This window comes from Ovis canadensis, chromosome 1 (genome assembly GCF_042477335.2).
Source record: "Ovis canadensis isolate MfBH-ARS-UI-01 breed Bighorn chromosome 1, ARS-UI_OviCan_v2, whole genome shotgun sequence".
In the NCBI taxonomy this organism is placed as follows: Eukaryota; Metazoa; Chordata; class Mammalia; order Artiodactyla; family Bovidae; genus Ovis; species Ovis canadensis.
In genome coordinates, this window is record NC_091245.1 from 190162563 (window position 1) to 190187882 (window position 25320).

Consider the following 25320-nt stretch of genomic DNA (forward strand, 5'->3'; position numbering starts at 1 on the left):
TGAATACATTTATAATGATTACTTCAAAGCCTGTCTCTATTAACTCCAACATCTTTTCTCACAGGCAGTTTCTACTGTCTGTTCTTCCCAGTGTATCAGCCATATTTTCCTGGGTTTTGTTTTTATTTGCACATCTTTTACCTTTTTACTGGGAACTCACCATCTTTTATAGTACTATGTGGCAACTCTGAGTACACTCCTCCATCTTTGAGGTTTTATATTTTTGTTTGCTTACTTGTTTAGCAATCTGCTGTTTTATTTTAAAGTCCACTGTCCTACCACACACACCCAGCCACTTGGACTGTTAAACATCTGACGTTGATCCTCATGGGGGAAATAGCCTAGATATGCCCAAAGTCATCTTGCCCTAACAGTAATTTGTCAGGACTCTTTCTGTGACTACTCCCAGATGTTAACCTCCACTAATTGCCAGCTGATCACTCTACTGTTTTAAACAACAGCTTCAGGCACAAATTGTGCTACAGAGAAATCCAATCAGATTCAGGCTCCTTTGAAGGAGTAGTTTCAAGTCATAGTTTGACATTCACTGTCCCCAGAAAGGCTCCTTCCAGCTGTCTCTTATCCCAGGTTCTTGTTGGCAAACTCAATGGCCTGCAGTTTAGTTTGTATCTTCTTGAATCTACAAATGTTCCAACTGCCTTTGGGAGGTAGTTTTCACAATCAATCGCCACTGTCTGTGAAAGTACTCTTAGGTTTGAACTTCTCCAGCTCTACTGCAAATGAAGTCAGTTCCTTGAGGCAGAGATTAAGAGCTATGTTTTATGACCTGCTTCTCTCCTCTCAGTTCAGTTCAGTCTTGCAACCCACAGACTGCAGCACACCAGGCCTCCCTGTCCATCACCAACTCCCGGAGTTTACTCAAACTCATGTCCACTGAGTTATTAATGCCATTCAACCATCTCATCGTCTGTGGTCCCCTTCTCCTCCAACTTACCCCCAAGCAAAACCTCTGAATCGAGGCTCTCAAGATGAGGATGTGGACAACAGCTCATTTTTTTGAGTGACATCCATTTAGGAACTGAGTATTTGGTGGTGGACAGATAGCAAACAGAGATTTTCTCTCCTGACACAGAGCTACCACCTTACAACCTACAGAAAAGGTGATCTATTCCCTAGCAGCTCTGTTACCAAGGTAACCCTTTATTCCACAAGTAGGGGCTGGACAGAAGGTAGCCCCCTACTTTTGCAACACATTGGCCCAGAACTTAGCCTCAACAGCAGGCATTTGGGGGTAGGATGAGAAATCCTGATGTCCTGCTTCTCCTAGGAAGAAAACATTCCTTTCGGCAGAAGTTGCGCATTTACTGTATGCCCTAGGACTATTTCCAAATCTCTAAGAAGTTGCTTTTTAATAGTTTTCCTCTGTTGTACTAGTGACCAGGTCTGCAGAGTTCTTATGCTATCAGACTTAACAGTCAAAGAAACAGTTATTTTTAAGATGATTTTGACGCAAGCCTGGTTCACTGATTGATAATGTCCTATGTCACATCACCTATTTTACTTGAATCTCTTTAAAAAACAAAAAAGCGTACAGGGCAAGAATTATTATTTTCATCCTTTATAGGGAAGGATTCAGGAGGCTCACAGATAATTAAGGTCAAATAAGGTCATAAGGATGGGGCCTTAATCCAATAGAGTGGGTGTTCTTACCAGAGCAAGAGACACCGGAGACCTCTACCTACACTCCCTGCCCTGTGCTCAGACGAGAAGTTATGTGAGAAAAGACAGAAGGTGACCATCTGCAAGTCAGGAAGAGAGGCCTTACCAGAAGCCAACCCTGCTGGAACCTTGATCTTAAACATGTAGCCTCCAGAACTGTGAGAAAATGAATTTCTGTTGTTTAATAAATCACCCAATCTGTGGTACTTTTTTAATGGCAGCCCAGGCAGACTAATACATATACCCACTGGTAGTTTGTTAGATAGACTGAAAGACTGGTGCAATGCAGATGAGAATTTGCAAATAATTCTGAAGGAATCATAACTTGTGATGCTGAGAAAGGACACAGAGAACAGTTGGATTCCTAAGGCAAGTAGCATTTTGGTTCTGAAATATCACAGGACAGCATAATATCAACAGTGCTGCAATGATATCCAAATTGAAGAATCAGAAGTTTCAGGTTAAAGATACAGTAGTATAGAAACAGGGCAAGATCCAGATAAAGTTTACAACCAAAATCGATTAGATTTAAATAACTAGAAGCCTAGATTCAACACGGAGCTGGAAGGGCAAGCAATTAAGGAAAGGCAAAGTGGGAACACAGCATACACATACAGAGAGAGAAAAAATGATAACATAAATGGAGCAGAAGGTAAACTGAACAACTGGGGAAGGCGGATGAAAGGTAAACAGGTAGGCTTTGTAGATTTCGTCTATAAGATTTAAATATTTCAAAAAAATTTTAAGCTAGAAAAATTCTAAAGAGGAAAGAAATGGTCACACAAAACTTAATTATTCATTTGCTTTTTATTAAAGTGACATAAGAAGCAAGTCCAGAGAAGAGGTCTGGCACTGAAGCCCTATTTACAAATTTACTTCTAAGCACCAAGACGTAGGGAAGATACTAAAATTCTGTGAATCTGGGTTTCCTTATTAGCACTATGGAGATCATACTTCATAAGGTGAAGAGAAGTAACATATGAAAGCATACTTCCACTGTTTGGCCCATATATAGATCACACCTGATATTTGTGTAATGAAGAAGTGGCTATAAATAGCTCTAAATGTTCAAAAAAAGATCTCATCTGACTAAACTGATCAGGGGTGGCTTCACAGAGAAGATGGTGTTTCAGCAAGGTTGTGAGGCATAGATAGGACTATAGGGGCTAAAAGAGAAAGACCCACAAAGGCGGAGACCTTAGAAAGAACAACCTTAGAAAGAACTGACAATGGAGAAGGAAATGGCAGTCCACTCCAGTGTTCTTGCCTCAAGAATCCCAGTGACGGGGGAGCCTGGTGGGCTGCCGTCTGTGGGGTCGTACAGAGTCGGACACGACTGAAGCGACTTAGCATGATAGAACACAGTCAAGTAGAGCAGTATATACTGGAGACTGAAGAAAGAGGGAGACAGGATCTCGTAGAGAAATGAAACGAAGTCAACCCATTTTTGCAGGTTCATTTGATCACCTGTCATGTGCTTGAATTCACCTCACTGTACATTACATTTTTATATATACAGTTTATGTGTTCCCTCTAAAAAAAGAAAAAGAAAGAACTGACAAGAACAGTAGTAAGTCATGTTTGATTAGAGCAACTCTTCTTTAAAAGAAGTAAGTACACATGAGAAATGCAAAGGCCTCTTGGTTTTTTTAATTACTTCTTTGGTTAAATTTTGGTATCAAAGAACTCACAAATGACTCCAACATTCTAATAATTTCTACCATTCATACAGTGCACCTGTGTCTTTGAATTTCAAAACATTAAAAAAGAAGACAGACAGACACTATCAGTTCAGTTCAGTTGCTCAGTCGTGTCCGACTCTTTGCGACCCCATGAATCGCAGCACGCCAGGCCTCCCTGTATGGAAGGGTATAAAAAGAAAATGAAAGTGTATCTCCCTCACTGTTTCTAAAGGTAGCCACTATCAAGTTTTCCATATATCTTTTCAAGAAATGGTTATACAAACACATACATATCCTTTCAGTTATTACTGTATATTGACAGAGCAATTCTATACCCAGTTTTGCACTCTGCGTCAACTTTCAACTTTCCTAGAGAGCTTTATCATTTTTAACAACATAGTAATTTTTATAGCATAATAACTAGAGCAGACACATCACTGACAATTAAGCCTGACTTCAACTTTCTTTTTAATGGCAGCCCAAGCAGACTAATACATATACCCAGTGGTATTTTGTTAGACAGACTGAAAGACTGGTGCAATACAGATGAGAATCTGCAAATAATTCTGAAGGAATCACAACTAATGGTGCTGAGAAAGGACACAGAGAACAGTTGGATTCCTATGTTGGATTCCTATTCCTAGAAATAGGAATAACAGTTAGATTCCTATTCCTGGATTTCTATTGGGGCTTCCCTGATAGCTCAGTTGGTAAAGAATCCTCCTGCAATGTAGGAGACTCCAGTTAGATTTCTGGGTCAGGAAGATCTACTGGAGAAGGGATAGGCTACCCACTCCAGTATTCTTGGGCTTCCCTTGTGGCACAGCTGGAAAAGAATCCACCTGCAATATGGGAGATCTGGGTTCAATCTCTGGGTTGGGAAGATCCCCTGGAGAAGGGAACAGCTACCCACTCCAATATTCCGGCCTAGAGAATTCCATAGACTGTATAGTCCATAAGGTTGCAAAAAGTAGGACACAACTGTGAGCAACTTTCACTTCACTTCAATTTTCTATTACAAACAATGCTGTAACCAATATTCTCTCTCATGTATTTGTAATTATATCCATAAATGAAATAAAACAATGGAATCTCAAGGTCAAAAATACGTTCATTTAAAATTTTAATACTGTCAAAGTTCCCTCTAAACTACTGCACCAATGTACCAGTGAGTGAGTGCAACAGTTCCCCACCACCATCATCACTAACCAAAGGCTCATTCAAAATTTTCCATATCTGACAGTATGACATGTGAACAAAAAATGTTTCTCATGAACACTATTTCCATAATACTCTCAGTTATATGCTTTTTTCACTTTCACTCATAAGTTTTTCAGAGGTATGCTAATGAGATGATATCAGCAGTCTTGTGCCTAAAGGAATGTTTGTTGTATATCTTATGTTTTAAAATGTAATCTTTATTTCCAAAACAATAAATATTAACAGATACACAATAATATGAAAGTTTTTCAGGATCCTTAGTCCGTGTAAATCTGACACCAAAATATTGAGAATCTTCAGTTCAGATAATCTTCTCTGTCTTAAGAGAAGGAAAACAATCCTTTGATGTTCAGACAGCATTCAATTCATAGATTAAGGAAACATATTTACAACAGTATATCTGTTTGGTCAGAAATTATGTATTTCCACTTATCTCTTCTGTTACAATGATAAATGTAATGTGTCCTTCCATTATATTATAACTGGTCATTGTTTATAGGAAAATTACTATTATATGGTAATTTTTTAAAGCCAGCCACTGAATTAAATCAGCTACTGAATTCTGTTTCTGATACTTTCAGCTGACATTCTTGACACGTTTTTTGGGTTTTTTTTTAAAGCTTATGTTTATTGGGGTATAATTTACATTCAAACTGTGGAAAATTCTTAAAGAGATAGGAATACCAAACCACCTTACCTGCCTCCTGAGAAACCTGTATGCAGGTCAAGAAGCAGCAGTTAGAACAGGACATGGAACGAAGGACTGGGAAAGGACTACATCAAGGATGTATTTTTTATTTATTTAACTTATATGCAGGGAACATCATGCAAAATGCTGGGCTGGATCAAACACAAGCTGAAATCAAGATTGCCTGGAGCAACATCAGTAACCTCAGATATGCAGATGACACCACCCTAATGGTAGGAAGCGAAGAGGACTAAAGAGCCTCTTGATGAAGGTGAAAGAGGAGAGTGAAAAAGCTGGCTTAAAACTTGACATTCAAAAAACTAAGATCATGGCATCTGGTCCCCTCACTTCATGGCACATAGATGGGGAAAACAATGGAAACAGTGAAAGAGTTTATTTTCTTGGGCTCCAAAATCACTGCAGATGGTGACTGCAGCCATGAAATTAAAACACACTTTCTCCTTGGAAGGAAAGCTATGACAAACCTAGACAGTATATTAAAACAGAGACATTACTTTGCCCACAAAGGTCCATTTAGTCAAAGCTATGGTTTTTCCAGTAGTCATGTATGGATATGAGAGTTGGACTATAAAGGCTGAGCATAGAAGAACTGATGTTTTCAAACTGTGGTATTGGAGAAGACTCTTTGAGTTTCAATGGACGCTGAGTTTGAGCAAACTCCTGGAGGTAGTGAAGGACAGGGAAGCTTGGCATGCTGCAGTCCATGGAGTCACAGAGTCAGCCACAACTGAGCAGCTGAACAACAGCAACAAAATTTACATACAGTAAAACTTGCCATTTAAGTAAACATCATGACTATGAAGATGAGAGCATTTTTCGCACCTACAAAAACTTCAGTCAGGTCCCTCAGTAATAAATCCACTTGCCCCAATCCCAAGCAAACTGTCCCTATAATCTTCATTTTCCAGAATGTCAAATAAATGGAGCCATACAAAACGTAGCATTTTGCATGTGGCTTCTTTCACTCAGTATTAACTAATTTGAGCTACCTTCATATTGTTGTCTCTATTAGTAACCGATTTATTTTATTGCTGAATTATATTCCATTGTATTTCACAATATGCTTATCTATTCACCAGTGATGGACATCTAGATTGCAGTTTGGGGTCATGATGAGTAAACTACTATAAACATTCATATATAGCTTCTGTTTAGATAAACGAAGAGTGAGACTGCTGGGTCATACAAATCCACTGGAGAAGGAAATGGCAACCCACACCAGTATTCTTGCCTGGAAAATCCCATGGACAGGAGCCTGGCAGGCTACACTCCATGGGGTTGCAATAGTCAGACACGACTTAGCAACTAAACCACCACCATGGTAGGTGTATGTCTAACTTTACAAGAAATTGTCAAACTGCTTTCTACAGGGGCCATAATATCATGCATCTCTACCAGCAATTTAGATAGCTCCAGGTGTGTTATAGCAGAGATAGTTTAAAAAATCACATGTAAGTACCACCCATCCGTATCTATGTCACTAAAGTTAAAAACCAAATGTATGTTGAATTAGATCAAATGTCTTTTTGGCAGTTATTAAAATGGTTATTGTTTATCTCCTCTGACACATAAAATATGTGAGATATTAATACATTTCTTAACAATGATTGTTGACTCCTGGAATAAACATATTTGGTCACAGTGTATTATTCTTTATAATTATTAGTTTTCTTAAAAATGTTTAAATCAGTATCCATACATGAGATTGATTATTTAATAAAATACCCTCCTCCCTCTTTGGGTGGTATTGTATTCACCACATGATTCCAGTTTTATGACATTCTGAAGAGGCAAAAACTATTTAAAAGATCAGCGGTTGCCAGGGGTTTAAGGGATGAACAGCAAAGTGCAAGACGATTTTGGAGGCAGTGAACCTATTCTGTTGGATACTGTAACAGCTGATATATGTCATTTTACTTTTGTCAAAACCCACAGAGTGTACAACTCCAAGAATGAACCTAAATGTAGCCTACTGGCTTTGGGTGATAATGATGCATCAATGTTCACTGGATTATAACCAATGTACCACTCTGGTGAAAATGTAAGTGGTGAGGGACACTGTGTGTATATGAGGTAGGCCGTAGATGGGAACTCAGTCGTTTCAATTCTGCTGGGAACCTAAAATTGCTCTAATAGTCAACATTTTTAAAAAAATCAAGGATTTCTTCGCAAATGAAATAAATGAGACTGAGTTCTCTCTGTGCATGGGAATGAGGAGATTATATTTGCTGCGTGGGAGGTTTTTTGAAAAATAGACACAACTGTCCTTTCAAAAATTTGAAGTAATAGGTCTGACACATACCAGGTCTCCAGTGTTGTTTCTTCTTTCAAACATTACCAAGTGTATTCTGACACGCATCTGCATGCAACTGAAAATCTCCACAGTGGAAGCAAAAGTTTTACTGGAAACGGATACAAAATAATTTTGTTTCCCTTGTGGCTCAGGGGGTAAAGAATTTGCCTGCAATGTAGGAGATCAGGGTTCAATCCCTGGGTCAGGAAGATCTCCTGGAGAAGGGAAGGGCAACCCTCTGTCCTGGAAAATCCCAGGGACAGAGGAACCTGGAGAGCTACAGTCCATGGGTTCTCAAAGAATCAGACACAACTTAGGGACTAACACTCTTTTCATTTCAATGCAAAACACAACTGAAATGTAGGCTGCAGTTGGATTGAAGAGAGCTCAGGTAACAAAGAAATGAAATCATTTCTACAGAGATTTATAATCAAATGGACATGTAATAGAATGAGAAAATTATCTTTATACTAAGCAAACATCTTTAGGATATTATCACCTAAGTGATTAATTTAAAAACTTAAGTTACTGTCAATAACTTTGCACTCTCTCAGGAACCAGAAACCTTTAAAATTAAAGACATTATGCCCGATTTTTCTCGTTTTCTAGGAAAATAAAGCCCCAAAAGCAATAAAGTTAAAACCAAGATGCAAAACTCGTGGTAAAACAGAAATGTACTCTTCCAAAATGAAATCTCCCAATTTCCCCTTATGTCTATTTAGTTAAAATAATCAAAATTTGCCTATTATTCCATCCAAAGTGTTTGATTTTATCTATTCCTATCTATTCTCACGGTCACCCGTCTGATCTAGGTGCCTATCATACAGACAGATAACTTGTAGTTGTTCAGTTGCTAAGTCATGTCCAATTCTTTACAGCTAGATAACTGCAACAGCTCTAACCACCCTTCCTTAACCTCAGACTCTTTGGTTTTTAATTCATCCTTCACACAGCTCTCAAATTAATCTTAACACTTTGTCACTGCATAATTTCAATGTCTAAGAACCAGTGGTCATGTATGGATGTGAGAGTTGGACTGTGAAGAAAGCTGAGCGCCAAAGAATTGATGCTTTTGAACTGTAGTGTTGAAGACTCTTAAGAGTCCCTTGGACCGCAAGGAGATCCAACCAGTCCATTCTGAAGGAGATCAGCCCTGGGTGTTCTTTGGAAAGAATGATGCTAAAGCTGAAACTCCAGTACTTTGGCCACCTCCTGGGAAGAGCTGACTCATTGGAAAAGACCCTGATGCTTGGAGGGATTGGGAGCAGGAGGAGAAGGGGACGACAGAGGATGAGATGGCTGGATGGCATCACCGACTCGATGGACATGAGTCTGAGTGAACTCTGGGAGTTGGTGATGGACAGTGAGGCCTGGCATCCTGTGATTCATGGGGTCGCAAAGAGTCGGACACAACTGAGCGACTGAAGTCAATTGAACTAAAGGACCTAGAATGAGTTTTTAGCACTTCTTAGATCAAATCTGAACTTCTCTGCCCTACAAGTTCCTTTGGCCTTGATTAATTCAATACTCTTTCCACTCTTCATCACCAATCTATACCCAAAATACAATGAGTGTAGAGACATTTTTATTATATTGGTATACACTATATTCAGTACGCTGAGTCAATCCAAGCAGTCAATAAATCCCAAACACATGCTAACCACTGTAAATATTTAACATTCACAGTATTCTTTGTGCAACACTATAAAATGTTAGTATATTTAATCCATTGTATAAATAAAGCATAATTTTATAAGAAAACATGACATGTACATTAAACATGACATTAAAAAACCAAAACTATAAGAAAGTATGACTGCAAAATAAGCAAGTTACAGATTTATAAATTTAACCATAAATGAATCTTAAGTATAGAAAATTTTCAGTTCATTGGTGAATATTTTTGGAATCTATTTTTTCATTAGAGAATGGAGAGGTGCGAGTTTGCATTCCAGAGTATATGCTCTCCCATTTGTAAATATTTATTATTCATTTGTTGTCAACCTCTAGTCAAGTGGGTTTCCCTTGTGGCTCAGCTGGTAAAGAATCCGCCTGCAATGCTGGAGACCTGGGTTCAATCCCTGGGTTGGGAAGACCCCCTGGAGAAAGGAAAGGCTACTCACTCCAGTATTCTGGCCTGGAGAATTTCATGGACTGTATAGTCCATGGAGTCGCAAAGAGTCGGACACAACTGAGTGATTTTCACTTCTGGAGTCAAGTAGTAACAGGTCCCTTAAAAATATTTTAATAAAAATTAGGAAAGAAAAAAGGAATTTAAAATATCCTACCCATATCTTCCCTGTAAAATCAGTAGAGTATCTTATTTTAGTGACAACATTCTTGTGCTCAATGCGGGCAAGTTTTGAAAAACCCTGCAATAAGCCTCATCTGGGAGAAGTCAATGCTACAAATATGATTCTAAGGTGTTCATCTTTGATTACATCTTACAGCTTCAACTCTATTAATCTAACAGAAATCCATCCTTTCTTTCATGTCTCAGCTTCAGACCTTCTTTAACTGAGACATTTATTATAACCTTCGACCTTCCAGTATCTATGGATTTCCATTGTGCAAGGCTCTACGAAGACATTCTCAATATTCAAACATTTAAAGGAAGATATTTACCAAAGATTTTGGGAATTTACACCCCAAGACTCAGTAATTCCACTTTTAGAATGTACCCAAAGAAAATAAAATCAATATTATATATAAGAATGATGACAGCAGAATGACTGATACTTGAAAACTTGTAAACCTAAAAATTCCAAAATGAGGGCTTGGCTATGACACATAATACAATGGGAAATAAGAAAAACAGAACATTAACACGTGAAAAATCTGGATGGTGGGAACAAAACCCCAATCTATACCATCCTCTGTATTTTTAAAAATATTTCATAACTTATAAAAACCTGAAATGTAAATTAATATTCTCTTTTATCTTCCAATTTTCCTATAGTAGATAATATACTAACTATACAATAAGAAAAATTTCAAAAAGTAAAGGTGGAAGCATATAATTTACTACAATGAGGCTTCCCGGCCTAACTAAAACATTAAATTTCTTTACTTTTTTAAAAAGTAAACTTCTTTACTTTTACTTTTAGAATTTTATCAACTCAACATGTTATTTCATCGAATTCTTTACCATCTGAGACACTAGGGAAGCCCTCTGATTGAATACTTCAGGTCTTTATCAACAGTGAAAACTTTCTCCTCCCTTATAAGTTAGATTTTTTTTAACAGAAACCTTTCCCCCAAAAAGGCATAAAGGACTTCTTCATGGGAGTGGGGGGACTTGTGTTTATCCAATTCATATTCATTACTGAATTTAATATATCTATTATGTATACACTTAAATGGAGAAGGAAATGGCAATCCACTCCAGTACTATTGCCTGGAAAATCCCATGGACAGAGGAGCCTGGTAGGCTACAGTCCATGGGGTCGCAAAGAGTCGGACATGACTGAGCAACTTCACTTATACACTTACAACCGTTCTCATAAATTTAAATTAAGATTTATCATTTTAGGATGTATGTGCTTTTCTCCCAAATCATATTAACATCTTAATGCTCAGAAATTTAATTTTATTCAACACTAAAGTACTGATTATACAACACTCAAATACCATGGAGAGACTGAACAGACCAGAAGATAAACAGTTTAAGAAATACAATGATGGATTTGGTAGACTAATCCATACCAAAATTATAACTTTTTTTTAAAAAACGATGAACTACAAAGATAGAACACAAAAAGAGAGTATCAAAGGTCACAGATGAGATGTCAAAAACTTTTTTAGAATCCTTAAAACAGATGATCTAATGATATTTTACTAGTTAAGTGGCAAATTCTGAAGCCTAAGCACCTGTATTTGCTAGCGTGTGAGATGAGTGCAACTGTGCAGTAGTTGGAACGTTCTTTGGCATTGCCTTTCTTGGGGATAAAAACTGATCTTTTGCAGTCCAAGACAGGCTTCAACAGCACATGAACCAAGAACTTCCAGATGTTCAAGGTGGATTCAGAAAAGGCAGTGGAACCAGAGATCAAATTGCCAACGTCCACTGGATCACAGAAAAAGCAAGAGAGTTCCAGAAAAACATCCACTTCTGCTTTATTGACTACGCTAAAGCCTTTTACTGAGAAAACTGTAAAAAAGTTCTTGGATATGGGAATACCAGACCACCTTACCTGCTGCCTGAGAAATCTGTATGCAGGTCAAGAAGCAACAGTTAGAATCAGACATGGAACAATGGACTGGTTCCAGATTGGGAAAGGAGTATGTCAAGCCTGTATACTGTCACTCTGCTTATTTAACTTATATGCAGAGTACACCATGCGAAATGCCATGCTGGATGAAGCACAACCTGGAATCAAAAAGACTGCCGGGAGAAGTATCAATAACCTCAGATATGAAGATGACACTACCCTAATAGCAGAAAGCAAAGAGAAACTAAAGAGCCTCTTGATGAAGGTGAAAGAGGAGAGTGAAAAACCTGGCTTAACACTCAACATTCAAAAAACTAACATCATGGCATCCAGTCCCATCACTTCATGGCAAATAGATGGGGAAACAATGGAAATAGTGACAGATTTTCTTGGACTCCAAAATCACCGCAGATGATGACTGCAGCCATGAAACTAAAAGACGCTTGCTCCTTGGAAGAAAAGCTATGACCAACTTAGACAGCATACTAAAAAGCAGAGACATTACTTTGCCAACAAAGGTCTGTCTAGTCAAAGCTATGGTTTTTCTAGTAGTCACATATGGATGTGAGAGTTGGACCATAAAGAAAGCTGAACGCAGATGAATTGACACTTTTGAACTGCGGTGTTGAAGAAGACGCGAGAGTCCCTTGGACTGCAAGGAGATCCAACCAGTCCATCCTAAAGGAAATCAGTCCTGAATATTCACTGGAAGGACTGATATTGAACTGAAACTCTGAAACTTTGGCCACCTGATGTGAAGAACTGACTCTTTTGAGAAGACCCTGATGCTGGGAAAGATTGAAGGCAGGAGGAGAAGGAGACAACAGAGGATGAGTTGGTTGGATGGCATCACCGACTCAATGGAAGAGTTTGAGCAAGCTCTGGGAGTTGGGTGATGGACAGGGAAGCCTGGTGTGCTGCAGTCCATGGGGTCACAAAGAGTTGGACACGACTGAGCTACTGAACTGAACTGAAGGGGCATTTCTAAAGGTAGAATGAGGTGCTGTGCTCAGTCACTAGTCATGCTCAATTCTTTGCGCTCCCATGGGCTGCAGCTAGTCAGACACCTGTGTCCATGAAATTTTCCAGGCACGAATACTGGAGTGGGTTGCCATTTCCTACTCCAGGGAATCTCCCCAACCCAGAAATTGAACCTGTATCTCCTGCACTGGCAGGTGAATTCTCTACCACTCAGCCACCTTGAAAGCCCCATAGTGTCTACCAAAAATAGAAAGATATCATAACAATGAGCTCTAAGAAATTAAAATATGAACAGGAATTTAAAATTCAATAGAAGGGTTGGAAGATAACATTTTTTAAAAATCTCTCAAGAAACAGAACAAAAAGACTAAGTGATAGAAAAGAGGAAGGAAAAGAAAAAAATTTTAAATGACCAAAAAATTCTAATACCCAAATTAAACAAATCCCAAGAGAGACAAAAAAATCAAATAAGCAAGAGATTATCAAAGAAACAATGAATCAAATTTAGAATATTCATTCAATACAAGATACCATGGACAAAACCAACAGAAAGATGGCAGGACAAGAGAAGGTATTTTTCAATCCTATAATCAATAAATCTCCACAAAAAACTCCTGCAAACCAAAAAGAAAGACAGGAAGGGGAGTTCCCTGGTGGCCTAATGGTTAGGATTCTAGGCTTTCAATTCCCTGGCCTGGGTTTAATCCTTGTTTGGAGAACTAAGATTCTGCAAGCTGCATAGAAGGGTGCAGCCAAAAAAAATAAAAGAAACCCTCCCCCCCAAAAAAGAAAACCCAAAAGAAAGACAGACAAAGGACAAAACACACAAGCAACAAAAGGGAAAACCTGAATGGATACGAGATGCTCAAATTCATTAATTATCAGAGAATGTAAATTAAAACAAGACATCATTTTATACCTGATTTGCAAAAATAAAGAAGTTGGATAAAATCAAATACTGGCAAAGATGTGGGCAGACAAGAAGCCTCCTCACTGCTAGAAGGCACATAAGCTAGTCCTCCTATTCTATAACCCAAGAATCCCACTCCTGGCCATGTATCCCAGAGAACTTCTCACACAGGTCCATAAGGATGTACAAATAAGAGTATATTTACCACAGTGTACTTGTGATGCCAGGAAGGCAACTCAGGTGTCAGTGATTAGGGAATAAGAAGTAAAATGTGGTATGTGCATATTATGGAATTCTACATTATACACAATTATATGTACACACAAAACAGAAAGGTCTCCAAAACAATGCTGAGTAAAAATAGTAAGAAGCCAAACAAGGTATATAACACAATACAAAAACTAAATATACATACACACAACACACTACATATTTCATGATTCATATATAATCAAGGAATGTATCAGCCATAATGCAGTGGGTACCTACTAGAAAAAGTAATGGAAGTAGGGTTCAGAAATGAAAGAGGATTGTATAGTCTGATGATAGTGTCCAAAAATGGGAAGCATAGTTAAGTGTAACTTTTTTTAACCTAAAGTGAAAGTGAAGTCACTCAGTCATGTCTGACTCTTTGTGACCCCGTGGACTGTAGCCTACCAAGCTCCTCTGTCCATGGGATTCTCCAGGCAAGAATACTGGAGTTGGTTGCCACTTTCTTCTCCAGGGGATCTTCCCCACCCAGGGATTGAACCCAGGTTTCCCACATTGGAGGCAGACGCTTTAACCTCTGAGCCACCAGGGAAGCCTAAAGCCCTAATAATAATAAATTTGCCAAAACTAAAGGACACAAATCCCCAGCTTGTAGGGACCCACTGAGTGCCCTTAAAAAAGAAAAAAAAAAATCTAGACACATTATGGAATTTCAGGGGTTTAAAATAAAAACTCTAAAAGCTTCTGGAGATTGGGAAAAAGGCAGGGAAGGTCACATATAAATGAGGAATAAGAATGGCTATGGACTTCAATGGCAACATTAGAATGCAGAAAACAACGGAACTATGACTTCCAAACTTTTTAAACTTGGATTTTTATACTCAAGACAAATGATTGATGAAATGCACAGGTAAAATAAAGATTTTTTTTCAGCCATGCAAGATCTTAAAAACAAAGTTTTTGCTTCCCAGGTACCCTTTCTCTGGAAGTGAAAAAAAACATGGAAAATAGGAGATCCAATATCGGAGCAGGGCACAGAAAATTTTAAGGTGACATAAAGAGAAGTTTCAGGGTGACAGCTGTGCAATAAGCCTAGAAAGTAATCAGTCCAGATTGCTTTAAAAGGATAGAAGGTTCTAGGACAGCTGTCTCAAAATGGAAAAGGGAAAACAGGTATTACTCCTGGAAAAACAAAAACTGGTTAAAAGAATAAATGCTATCATAATATACTGCATGGTCCTGCTATAATTATTTACATAGTTATAACTAAACGCCGACTTAATAAACATCTAAATAAATATATTTAAAGGATATGTGTAAACGTGGAAAGTCAATAGATAATGCCTAAAATTGCTGTATCAAGAAACAGCTATAGGAACAAGTTATTTATAAATATGAAAGAGGAAACAGCTAAAAGAAATAAATAAGTAGCCTCTCAAGTGTGAAGGGTGGGAAAGGGAACAGTTGTTTTACAGATACTATTCTAATTTAAAAATTGTATTTTTTATTGTCAGTAAAGCAAGGAATTCCAATGGCCTTTCAGCTTTTAGTAAATTAGATCTTCACAATATTATTTCTTGGTGTTAAACAAACTATATCTAGTTTGAGGAGCAGAAGACTGAACCGCAAACCAAGACAAAATCAAGCTTTAACGATTGATGAGAACATAGTACAAATAGCCCTGTGATTAAATCCCAACTCCACCACTTAACTCTGTAAAGTAGGACAAGTTACTTAACCATCCTATACATGTAACCACCTTCTCAATGTGGTTTTGCAGGATAATCAGGTGAAAACACCTGATGTAGTACTTGACCCATCAACAGATGTTAGAGCAACTTTTGCTTGTCTTTCTGCTCCCTAGCTAAAAACCCCCATTTTGACCCCAAGCTGCCTTGCTGGTCACAGAATACAAAGACTCATGGACAACTCAGCACATATCCCTCCTCACACTGAAAAATCAATCATGATGAGTAAGCAGACTTATCTTTGTATATGAAGTGCAGCATTATTCTTATTATGTGAAGGAGATTATCCTCATTATCCACATTTTGGATTATTGCCTGCTTTCAAACACTGTTCCAATTAGTCTAATACATTCGATCAGAACCATTTTATCGCTAAGGTCTGTTGTGTAGGAGCATTATCAACTTCAAAAACAAACAAACAAAAAATTGAATGTTCCATCAGTCTTCATTCCTGCTCTGTCACTGCAAAGACTTAAAAATTTTCTAATGAAGGTCCTATCTGGCTCCCAGCTGGCTTGGGGCCACCTCCTGCTTACTGCAGCAAGAATGGAGTGAAATCAGCTCCAATCAGCTAATTGAATTGTTTACCATTTTCAATGTTTTCTTCCATTATTATGGCTGAATTCAGAATACCCTGCAAAATACAGAAACCTTAAAGAGAGTAACAGGGAATTATCTTTATCTAACAGGGAATTATCTTTATGTCAGTCACCTTTACTTGCATGGCCAAAAGTCTTAACTGATTTTATACAAAGCACACATACTTCTATAAACAATCTGACAGACTTAAAAACAAATTCATAAACCATCAAGACTTTATCATTAATTCAACAAACATTATGCTAACATACTGCAGATAAAATAAATAAACCCTACTCTCAAATGAGAGGGAAAAGGTAAAAATAAAATTGAGAGCAACAGAGAACAAGTAGTCCAGGAAACAACTGAGAGCAGCAATTCCAGACTATCTGGTATAGTTTATAACACAGTTAAAGCAAAGGAAAATTATGAAAATTACCAAAGCTGATCACAGCTCTGAGCCTCCTAATAGCCAAAGTATAAAGAGAAACAGGATGGCTTACGAATAGAAATGATCTAATAAAAAGAGTCATTTGTTTAAATTTTTTTGTAAAGCAAAGAAAAAAATCAAAAAGGCCTGTCACTGAGGGCTTAAAAGAACCTGTCTTTAAGGTTTATACTTTATAAGGATCAGTAAATAAATTACAAACAGTGTCTTGGGTAGCAAGGAAGAGTTTTTTCATGTTCCCTTTCTAATGTCCCAATCCTAGATAAAAGTTAAAGTACAAAATATTAATTCACAGTTCTGTGAAGGAATTTCTATAAGGATCTAAAGTAACATAATGCAAGTACACTGGTGATGTGTTAATTTCTATCATTTAGCTTAGTCTAGGTTTTCATAAATGCATGTTTTGCTTCTCTACCAGACTGTAAACACTCAAGGCTTGCGTTGTTTGATTCCATTTGAACTTCCTTTGCTTTTTAGTACAGCTCCCGCTCAATTATAATGACCGATAAAATTTTACGCAGTCAATATTTATAGTCTTTATCTATTAGTCTTCTCTGCAACACTATAAATTCCATGAGGACAGGAACAATGTCTTGATCATGTCCACATCCCCAGTCTCTGAGCATATGAAGGGACCAAAAAAAGAAAACACAACCAAGAAGTATGAAAGGAGAGGAGAAATAATTCCTAAAATGTCAGTGATTCTGTTCTAACAAGAGCTGCAACACCTAGGTAAGTTACTTAACTTCTCTAACCCTCAAAGCTTTAATCTGTAGAAAAGGAAAAAAATAACACACTTCAAAGTTACTGTAAGCATTAAACCTTTTACTCTACAGAAAGTATTTAGCACAGTATCTGGAAAAAAGTTCATTAAACGTTACCCCTTTAACTTCTCTCAAGTTCTCCAACTGAAAACCCGGTGTTAAACACAACAGTGCCATCAAAGAATAAACTATTTCAGTAAAAGTACAACAGAGTTCATCCTTCCTTTCCTTTGAAGTTAAAATTTCATCTCTTCAATCTTTAAAATGGAAGGGGAATAGCTTGTGAATTACTTTCAAAATATTACAAACGCAAGAACAAGGGGAAAATGTCAATAATGAGCCTTGAAGTAACATGAAGGGAAACATCACTTACTCATCTACTGTTAAGAAACAGGTTTTTAAGGAAGTGTTTATTAAAGGAAAAGAGGACTGAAAAGTTAGAAATGTTATTTAATAGTATGCTTAGAAAAATTACTTCCAAACTGTTTATTCAGAATTTAAACCTTAAAAATCAATTATCTTGACATCGTTTGCTTAGAAGCCGAACATTAAATACTTCCATTCAAACCGAAAACATTCCTTCATGACGGCTTCCCGGACTCCAGTCATCCTTCAGTCCTCTCCTCCCATTTTGAGCTTCTCTCGCATCACCACTGACACACGCTGTGTGCAGACTAAGTTCTGTCATTCCTATAATTACCACACCCCTGTCAGCCGCTTCAGGCCCATGTTGTTATGACATCTGTAAACTGCAGTCGGCCGTCTCCACTCCCCTGCCCCTTCCCCCGAACCTCCGGCTCTGGCTGAAACTTGACAATTTCCGAGACCAGACCGTTCCCTACTGCCTCAGTTAGGGTTTTTACACACACCCCCATCCCCTATTCTCACCTGGCTCAGTCACGCACACTCTGCGCAGCCCACCCCCGCCCCCACGCCCGTCTGCGTGGGGCCGCGGCGCTGGCTCCGCGCTGCCTGCTCGGCTCCGCGCTGCCTCCTCGCCGCCCCGCAGCCTCTGCGCCCCGCAGTCCCCGGCGCCGCTTACAGCCCGGCTGCCGCGCCACCCCGCCCCGCCCCGCCCCGCCTCGCCTCCACCGGCGTTCCCGATGGCGAACACACCAGCGCTCCCCACCCCCACCGTCCCCTCCGCCTGCCGCGCGGCCGTTAGGACAACCGGGCCCGTGACGCACGGACGCGCCGCGAGTGCCCAGGCCCAGGAACCCGAGCTCGAGCACAGGCGGCGGCCGGCCCTCGCCGCGGGGCCTCTCCTGGGTCCCGCCGAGGACTGCCGGATCGGCTGGCGGGAGGGGGAGGGGTCGGGGGCCGCCACAGCCCCGCACTCACCAGGTTCAAGGCAACCGATCCCGGTGCCACTTCTGGGGTGAGCCTCTGCCTCGCTCGCTCGCCTGCCGTCCGTCTTCTACACACAACCTCGAAAGAGTCGGCTCTCGCCGCGCGGTGCTCACCAGGCCTCGCTCGTCGCCTCCGCCGCCGCGCACCCAGCACAGCGAGACCTAGCTCAGCCGGCGTTCGCAGTGCGCCTGCGCGCGGGGGCCGGGCCGCGCACTTGCGCGTTGCTCTTCACCACTCTGCTGCAGAGGCTGCCGGGAGATGTAGTCTTTCAGCTTGTTCTCTGGAGGCTCTGGCGGTTAGCTGGGAACCAGTGGAGAGAGTCTGGAGTCCGGGAGAAGGTCCGATTGAGAAGGTGGGCAGTTAATGACAAGGGTTGGAGAGTCATGCTGGAGTGACAATGAAACGGTAGTTCTTAGGCTGAAGTGCAAAGTTATGTTTTGTCTTCGAAGTTCTTCCAGGGCGGCAGGTCGATCTTCGCTCACCTGTCTATAGCTAGCCACTGACACGGTTGTTAACTAGAACACGTTGATGGAATGAATGAAGGCTGAGGGATTTTTACAAGAGTTATAAGTCAGCGCCTCATGGCTCAGGGGTTCACGTGCAGCACGTTTGAGAAAACTTCGGGCTATATCATATTTGGTTCTGTCCCGTCCCGCTTTGCCTGGTAATGCACTGAGCAGTATCAGAATTCATTAAGGAATTAAACGAAACATGAACGCTGGCTTTACTCTCAACAAATGTTCTCCAACGAAAATTTGGGGCAAATAATTTACTGTTAAATTTGACGGAATTCTCTTTGGGGGATTCTTTTTGAGCAGTGGCTTCTAAAGAAAGACTGAAGGCAGCCAAGCAGAGGTCACAGAATATAAAGTCTCACATATAACGGTTTATCAAATCAACCTAAAACACACACGGAGAAGCAGGGTGGAAGAAATGGGATAACTCTGTAACATTAGAGCGGGAGAGAGGACCATACGATGCAGTGTTCATTTGTCCTGGATGTCTTTCTGCCACATCAGTGTTTCCCACTAAAGTGTGTTTTCTAGGATGTGTTGAGTTCGATCAAGGGCCCTGGTGAAAGGGAATGTGTTCTAAGGGGGAGACTTGGCCACGGGGTTGCAAAAGAGTCAGACATGACTTAGCTCACCACCACTGAGCTAAGGACAGATCACTTTATTCCAATCAGGAGCTAATATTAATATTATTCAGAGCTGGACTTTAGGGTCTGTGAAAACTAGTTTCTTTCCAGTTCACCCTTTCTTCTAGTTGGGGTATCCCATGTGGGTCCTGACCAATCTGAAGTATTTACTAGGGCCACTCTTCCTTTTCAGGGCTTCTCTGATAGCTCAGTTGGTAAAGAATCCTCCTGCAATGCAGGAGACCCCTGTTTGATTCCTGGGGCAGGAAGATCTGCTGGAGAAGGGATAGGCTACCCACTCCAGTATTCCTGGGCTTCCCTGGTGGCTCTGCTGGTAAAGAATGTGCGTGCAATGTGGGAGACCTTAGTTCAATCCCTGGGTTGGGAAGATCCCCTGGAGAACAGAAAGGCTACCCACTCCAGTATTCCGGCCAGGAGAATTGCAGGGTCACAAAGAGCCAAACGTGACTTTCACTTCACTCTTCCTTTTGATTCAGGCTCTTCAACCCCATGAGACAGCCAAAAACTCTACACAAGTTTTCAGCCACTGCTTTCAGAATTAGCAATAACTTCAGGTGGAAAGATAATGGCAAACATCATGCTCACTTCTGATCGGTTCCCTTTCCTTTCTTCCAGATCTTGGACCCACAAGTTCTCACTGCTGTGGTAAGCTCCTCAGTGCTTTAATGTTTATTATATTTTGCCCAGCTGTAATCAGTGGTGGGAAGACTTGTTCAAGATAATAGTAGTCCATTGCTGAAGCAGAATTCCTATAAATATGTTACTTTTACAAAAATGTTCTTGTACCATACATAGTGTTTTGTTAGCTAATGTCTCTCTGACTAAATCTTTTTGTATTTAAAATTTTTTTAAGTTTACCTTATAGAACAATGGTTTTGCTATTACAAACAATGCTGTTATGAATGTTCTTGTATGTATCTTCATGGGTACAGAGAAAATGCTAGATCCTAAGACACTGCATCGTAAACTTTACTAGATGTGGTAGGCAGAATTCTAAGATGGCCCCCATGGTCTTTGCCCCTTGCTTTTGCCCTGCCCTTCGAATGTGGGCAGGACCTATGACTTACTTCTGGCCGATAGAATATGGTAAAAATGATTACATTGCACTATATGTCTCTATCTTACCTGACAGGAGCTAGACCCACTGCTACTGGCCTTTGAAGCAGCAAGCTTTCATGTTGAGAACTGCCTATGGAGAGGGCCTGGTGGCAGGGAAGTGTAGATGGTTTCTAGAACCTGGGTGCAACCAGTCAGAAGCCTCAACACTACAACCACAAGGAAATGAATTCTGCCAACAATCTTAGAGAGCTTAGAAGTGGATTCTTTCCCAATCAAGCCTCCAGAGAAGACAACCGAACACCTTGATTGCAACTTTGTGAAACCTTGAATAGAGGAAACAGTTCAAGTGTGCCTGTAACCCTAGCTCACAGAAACTGTTGGATAATAAATGTGTTTTAAGACACTGCGTTTCTGGTAATTGTTCCACAGCAATGGAAAACTAATATACTAGATATTGTCCAATTACTTCACAAGTGGTTATGCCTACTTCTACTCCACAAGCAGTGTGGAGTAAAATTCTCTTTTGTGAACACGACTAATTAAGAAAATAATTTGTGAGAAGAATACAATTTTTCATAACAATATTTTTGTTTCTGTCTGGTTTGGCAACTTATTCTAACTTTTTTTAGAAACTCTGGCATATTCAAATTTTGTAAGCTATGTTATAGCTCCAAAATCATTGCAGATGGTGATTACAGCCATGAAATTAAAAGATGCTTACTCCTTGGAAGGAAAGTTATGACCAACCTAGACAGCATATTCAAAAGCAGAGACATTACTTTGCCAACAAAGGTCCATCTAGTCAAGGCTATGGTTTTTCCAGTGGTCGTGTATGGATGTGAGAGTTGGACTATAAAGAAAGCTGAGTGCCGAAGAATTGATGCTTTTGAACTGTGGTGTTGGAGAAGACTCTTGAGAGTCCCTTGGATTACAAGGAGATCCAACCAGTCCATCCTAAAGGAGATCAGTCCTGGGTATTCATTGGAAGGAGTGATGTTGAAGCTGAAACTCCAATACTTTGGCCACCTGATGCGAAGAACTGACTCATTGGAAAAGACCCGGATGCTGGGAAAGATTGAGGGCAGGAGAAGGGGACGACAGAGGATGAGATAGTTGGATGGCATCACCGACTCAATGGACATGGGTTTGGGTGTACTCCAGGAGCTGGGTGATGGACAGGGAGGCCTGGTGTGCTGCAGTTCATGGAGTTACAAAGAGTCAGACATGACTGAGAGACTGAACTAAACTAAATATTACAGAAATGAAGGAATTTTGTAAAGGAGAATATAAATACAATGGAACTATTTAAAAAGATATTCTATCTCAGAATGGTAGAAATAAATGAAGCAGAGAGGAAAAAAGAATTAAAAGAAATGAAGGCAACCTCAGGGACCTCTAGGACAATGTGAAACGCCCCAATATTCGAATCATAGGAGTCCCAGAAGAAGAAGACAAAAAGAAATGCCATGAGAAAATACTCGAGGAGGTAACAGTTGAAAACTTCCCTAAAATGGGGAAGGAAATAGTGACACAAGTCCAAGAAACCCAGACAGTCCCAAACAGGATCAACTCAAGGCAAAACACCCCAAGACACATATTAATCAAATTAACAAAGATCAAACACAAAGAACAAATATTAAAAGCAGCAAGGGAAAAACAACAAATAACACACAAGGGGATTCCCATAAGGATAACAGCTGATCTTTCAGTAGAAACTCTTCAGGCCAGGAGGAAATGGCAGAACATACTTAAAGTGATGAAAGAAAATAACCTACAGCCCAGATTACTGTACCCAGTGAGGATCTCATTCAAATATGAAGGAGAAAATCAAAAGCTTTACAGACAAGCAAAAGCTGAGAGAATTCAGCACCACCAAACCAGTTCTTCAACAAATGCTAAAGGATCTTCTCTAGACAGGAAACACAGAAAGGGGGTATAAACACGAACCCAAAACAACAAAGTAAATGGCAACGGGACCATACTTATCAATAATTACCTTAAATGTAAATGGATTGAATGCCCCAACCAAAAGACAAAGACTGGCCGAATAGATACAAAAACAAGACCCCTATATATGCTGTCTACAAGAGACCCACCTCAAAACAAGGGACACATACAGACTGAAAGTGAAGGGCTGGAAAAAGATATTTCACATAAATGGAGACCAAAATAAAGCAGGAGTAGCAATACTCATATCAGATAAAATATACTTTGAAATAAAGGCTGTGAAAAGAGACAAGGACACTACATAATGATCAAAGGATCAATCCAAGAAGAAGACATAACAATTATAAATATATATGCACCCAACATAGGAGCACCACAATATGTAAGGCAAATGCTAACAAGTATGAAAGGGGAGATTAACAATAATACAATAATAGTGGGAGACTTTAATACCCCACTCACACCTATGGATAGATTAACCAAACAGAAAATTAACAAGGAAACACAAACTGTAAATGACACAATGAACCAGCTAGACCTAATTGATATCTATAGGACATTTCACCCCAAAACAATTTCACCTTTTTCTCAAGTGCACACGGAACCTTCTCCAGGATAGATCACATCCTGGGCCATAAATTTAGCCTTGGTAAATTTAAAAAAATTGAAATCATTCCAATCATCTTTTCTGACCACAATTTAGTAAGATTAGATCTCAATTACAGGAAAAAAAAAACTATTAAAAATTCCAACATATGGAGGCTAAACAACACACTTCTGAATAACCAACAAATCATAGAAGAAATCAAAAAAGAAATCAAACTATGCATAGTAATGAATGAAAATGAAAATGCAATGCAAAACCTATGGGACACTGTAAAAGCAGTGCTAAGGGGAAGGTTCATAGCAATACAGGCTTACCTCCAGAAACAAGAAAAAAGTCAAAAAAAATAACCTAACTCTACACCTAAAGCAACTAGTAAAGGAAGAGATGAGGAACCCCAGGGTTAGTAGAAGAAAAGAAACCTTAAAAATCAGGGCAGAAATAAATGCAAAAGAAACAAAAGAGACCATAGCAAAAATCAACAAAGCTAAAAGCTGGTTCTTTGAGAAGATAAGTAAAATTGACAAACCGTTAGCTAGACTCATCAAGAAACAAAGGGATAAGAATCAAATCAACAAAATTAAAAATGAAATTGGAGAAGTCACAACAGACAACACAGAAATACAAAGGATCATAAGAGACTACTATCAGCAACTATATGCCAATAAAATGGACAGCTTGGAAGAAATGGACAAATTCTTAGAAAAGTATAACTTTCCAAAACTGAACCAGGAAGAAATAGATCTTAACAGACCCATCACAAGCACGGACATTGAAACTGTAATCAGAAATCTTCCAGCAAACAAAAGCCCACGACCAGACAGCTTCACAGCTGAATTCTACCAAAAATTTAGAGAAGAGCTAACACCTATCTTACTCAAACTATTCCAGAAAATTGCAGAAGAAAGTAAACTTCCAAACTCATTCTATGAGGCCACCATCACCCTAATACCAAAACCAGACAAAGATGCCACAAAAAAAGAAAACTACAGGCCAATATCACTGATGAACATAGATGCAAAAATCCTTAACAAAATTCTAGCAAACAGAACCCAACAACATATTAAAAAGATCATACATCATGACCAAGTGAGCTTTATCCCAGGAATGCGAGGATTCTTTAATATCCACAAATCAATCAACATCATATACCACATCAACAAATTGAAAGATAAAAACCATATGATTATCTCAATAGATGCAGAGAAAGCCTTTGACAAAATTCAACATCCATTTATGGTAAAAAACTCTCCAGAAAGCAGGAATAGAAGGAACATACCTCAACATAATGAAAGCTATTTATGACAAACTCACAGCAAACATTATCCTCAATGGTGAAAAACTGAAAGCATTTCCCCTAAAGTCAGGAACAAGGCAAGGGTGCCCACTCTCACCACTACTATTCAACATAGTTGTGGAAGTTTTAGCCACAGCAATCAGAGAAGAAAAAGAAATAAAAGGAATCCAAATTGGAAAAGAAGAAGTAAAACTCTCACTGTTTGCAGATGATATGATCCTCTACATAGAAAACCCTAAAGACTCTAACAGAAAATTACTAGAGCTAATCAATGAATATAGTAAAGTTGCAGGATATAAAAATAACACACAGAAATCCCTAGCATATACACTAACAATGAGAAAACAGAAAGAAAAATTAAGGAAACAATTCCATTCACCATTGCAACAAAAAGAATAAAATACTTAGGAATATATCTACCTAAAGAAACAAAAGACCTTTATATAGAAAACTATAAAACACTGGTGA

The 25320-nt window shown here is 39.3% G+C and overlaps 2 protein-coding genes across 3 annotated transcripts in view; one reads left to right on the plus strand and one right to left on the minus strand.

Moving 5' to 3' along the window:
• KPNA1 (karyopherin subunit alpha 1) overlaps window positions 1-21444 on the minus strand; it is a 74135-nt gene extending 52691 nt beyond the window's left edge. The window contains exon 1 of one of the 2 annotated variants that reach the window (XM_069555709.1): window positions 18778-21444. The gene's annotated coding sequence lies outside the window, so the exon portion shown is untranslated. Of the gene's footprint in view, window positions 1-18324; window positions 18505-18777 lie in introns of those variants that run through there. The other variant, XM_069555710.1, reaches the window with a different exon arrangement.
• On the plus strand, window positions 14743-21407 carry LOC138421631 (serine/arginine repetitive matrix protein 1-like). The gene is made up of 5 exons (XM_070292387.1): window positions 14743-14807; window positions 18353-18542; window positions 18602-19138; window positions 20561-20590; window positions 21078-21407. Exons 1-5 carry the CDS (start codon window positions 14743-14745, stop codon window positions 21165-21167), a joined length of 912 nt encoding a protein of 303 aa, XP_070148488.1. The 3' UTR covers window positions 21168-21407.
• Window positions 21445-25320: the final 3876 nt, after the last annotated feature.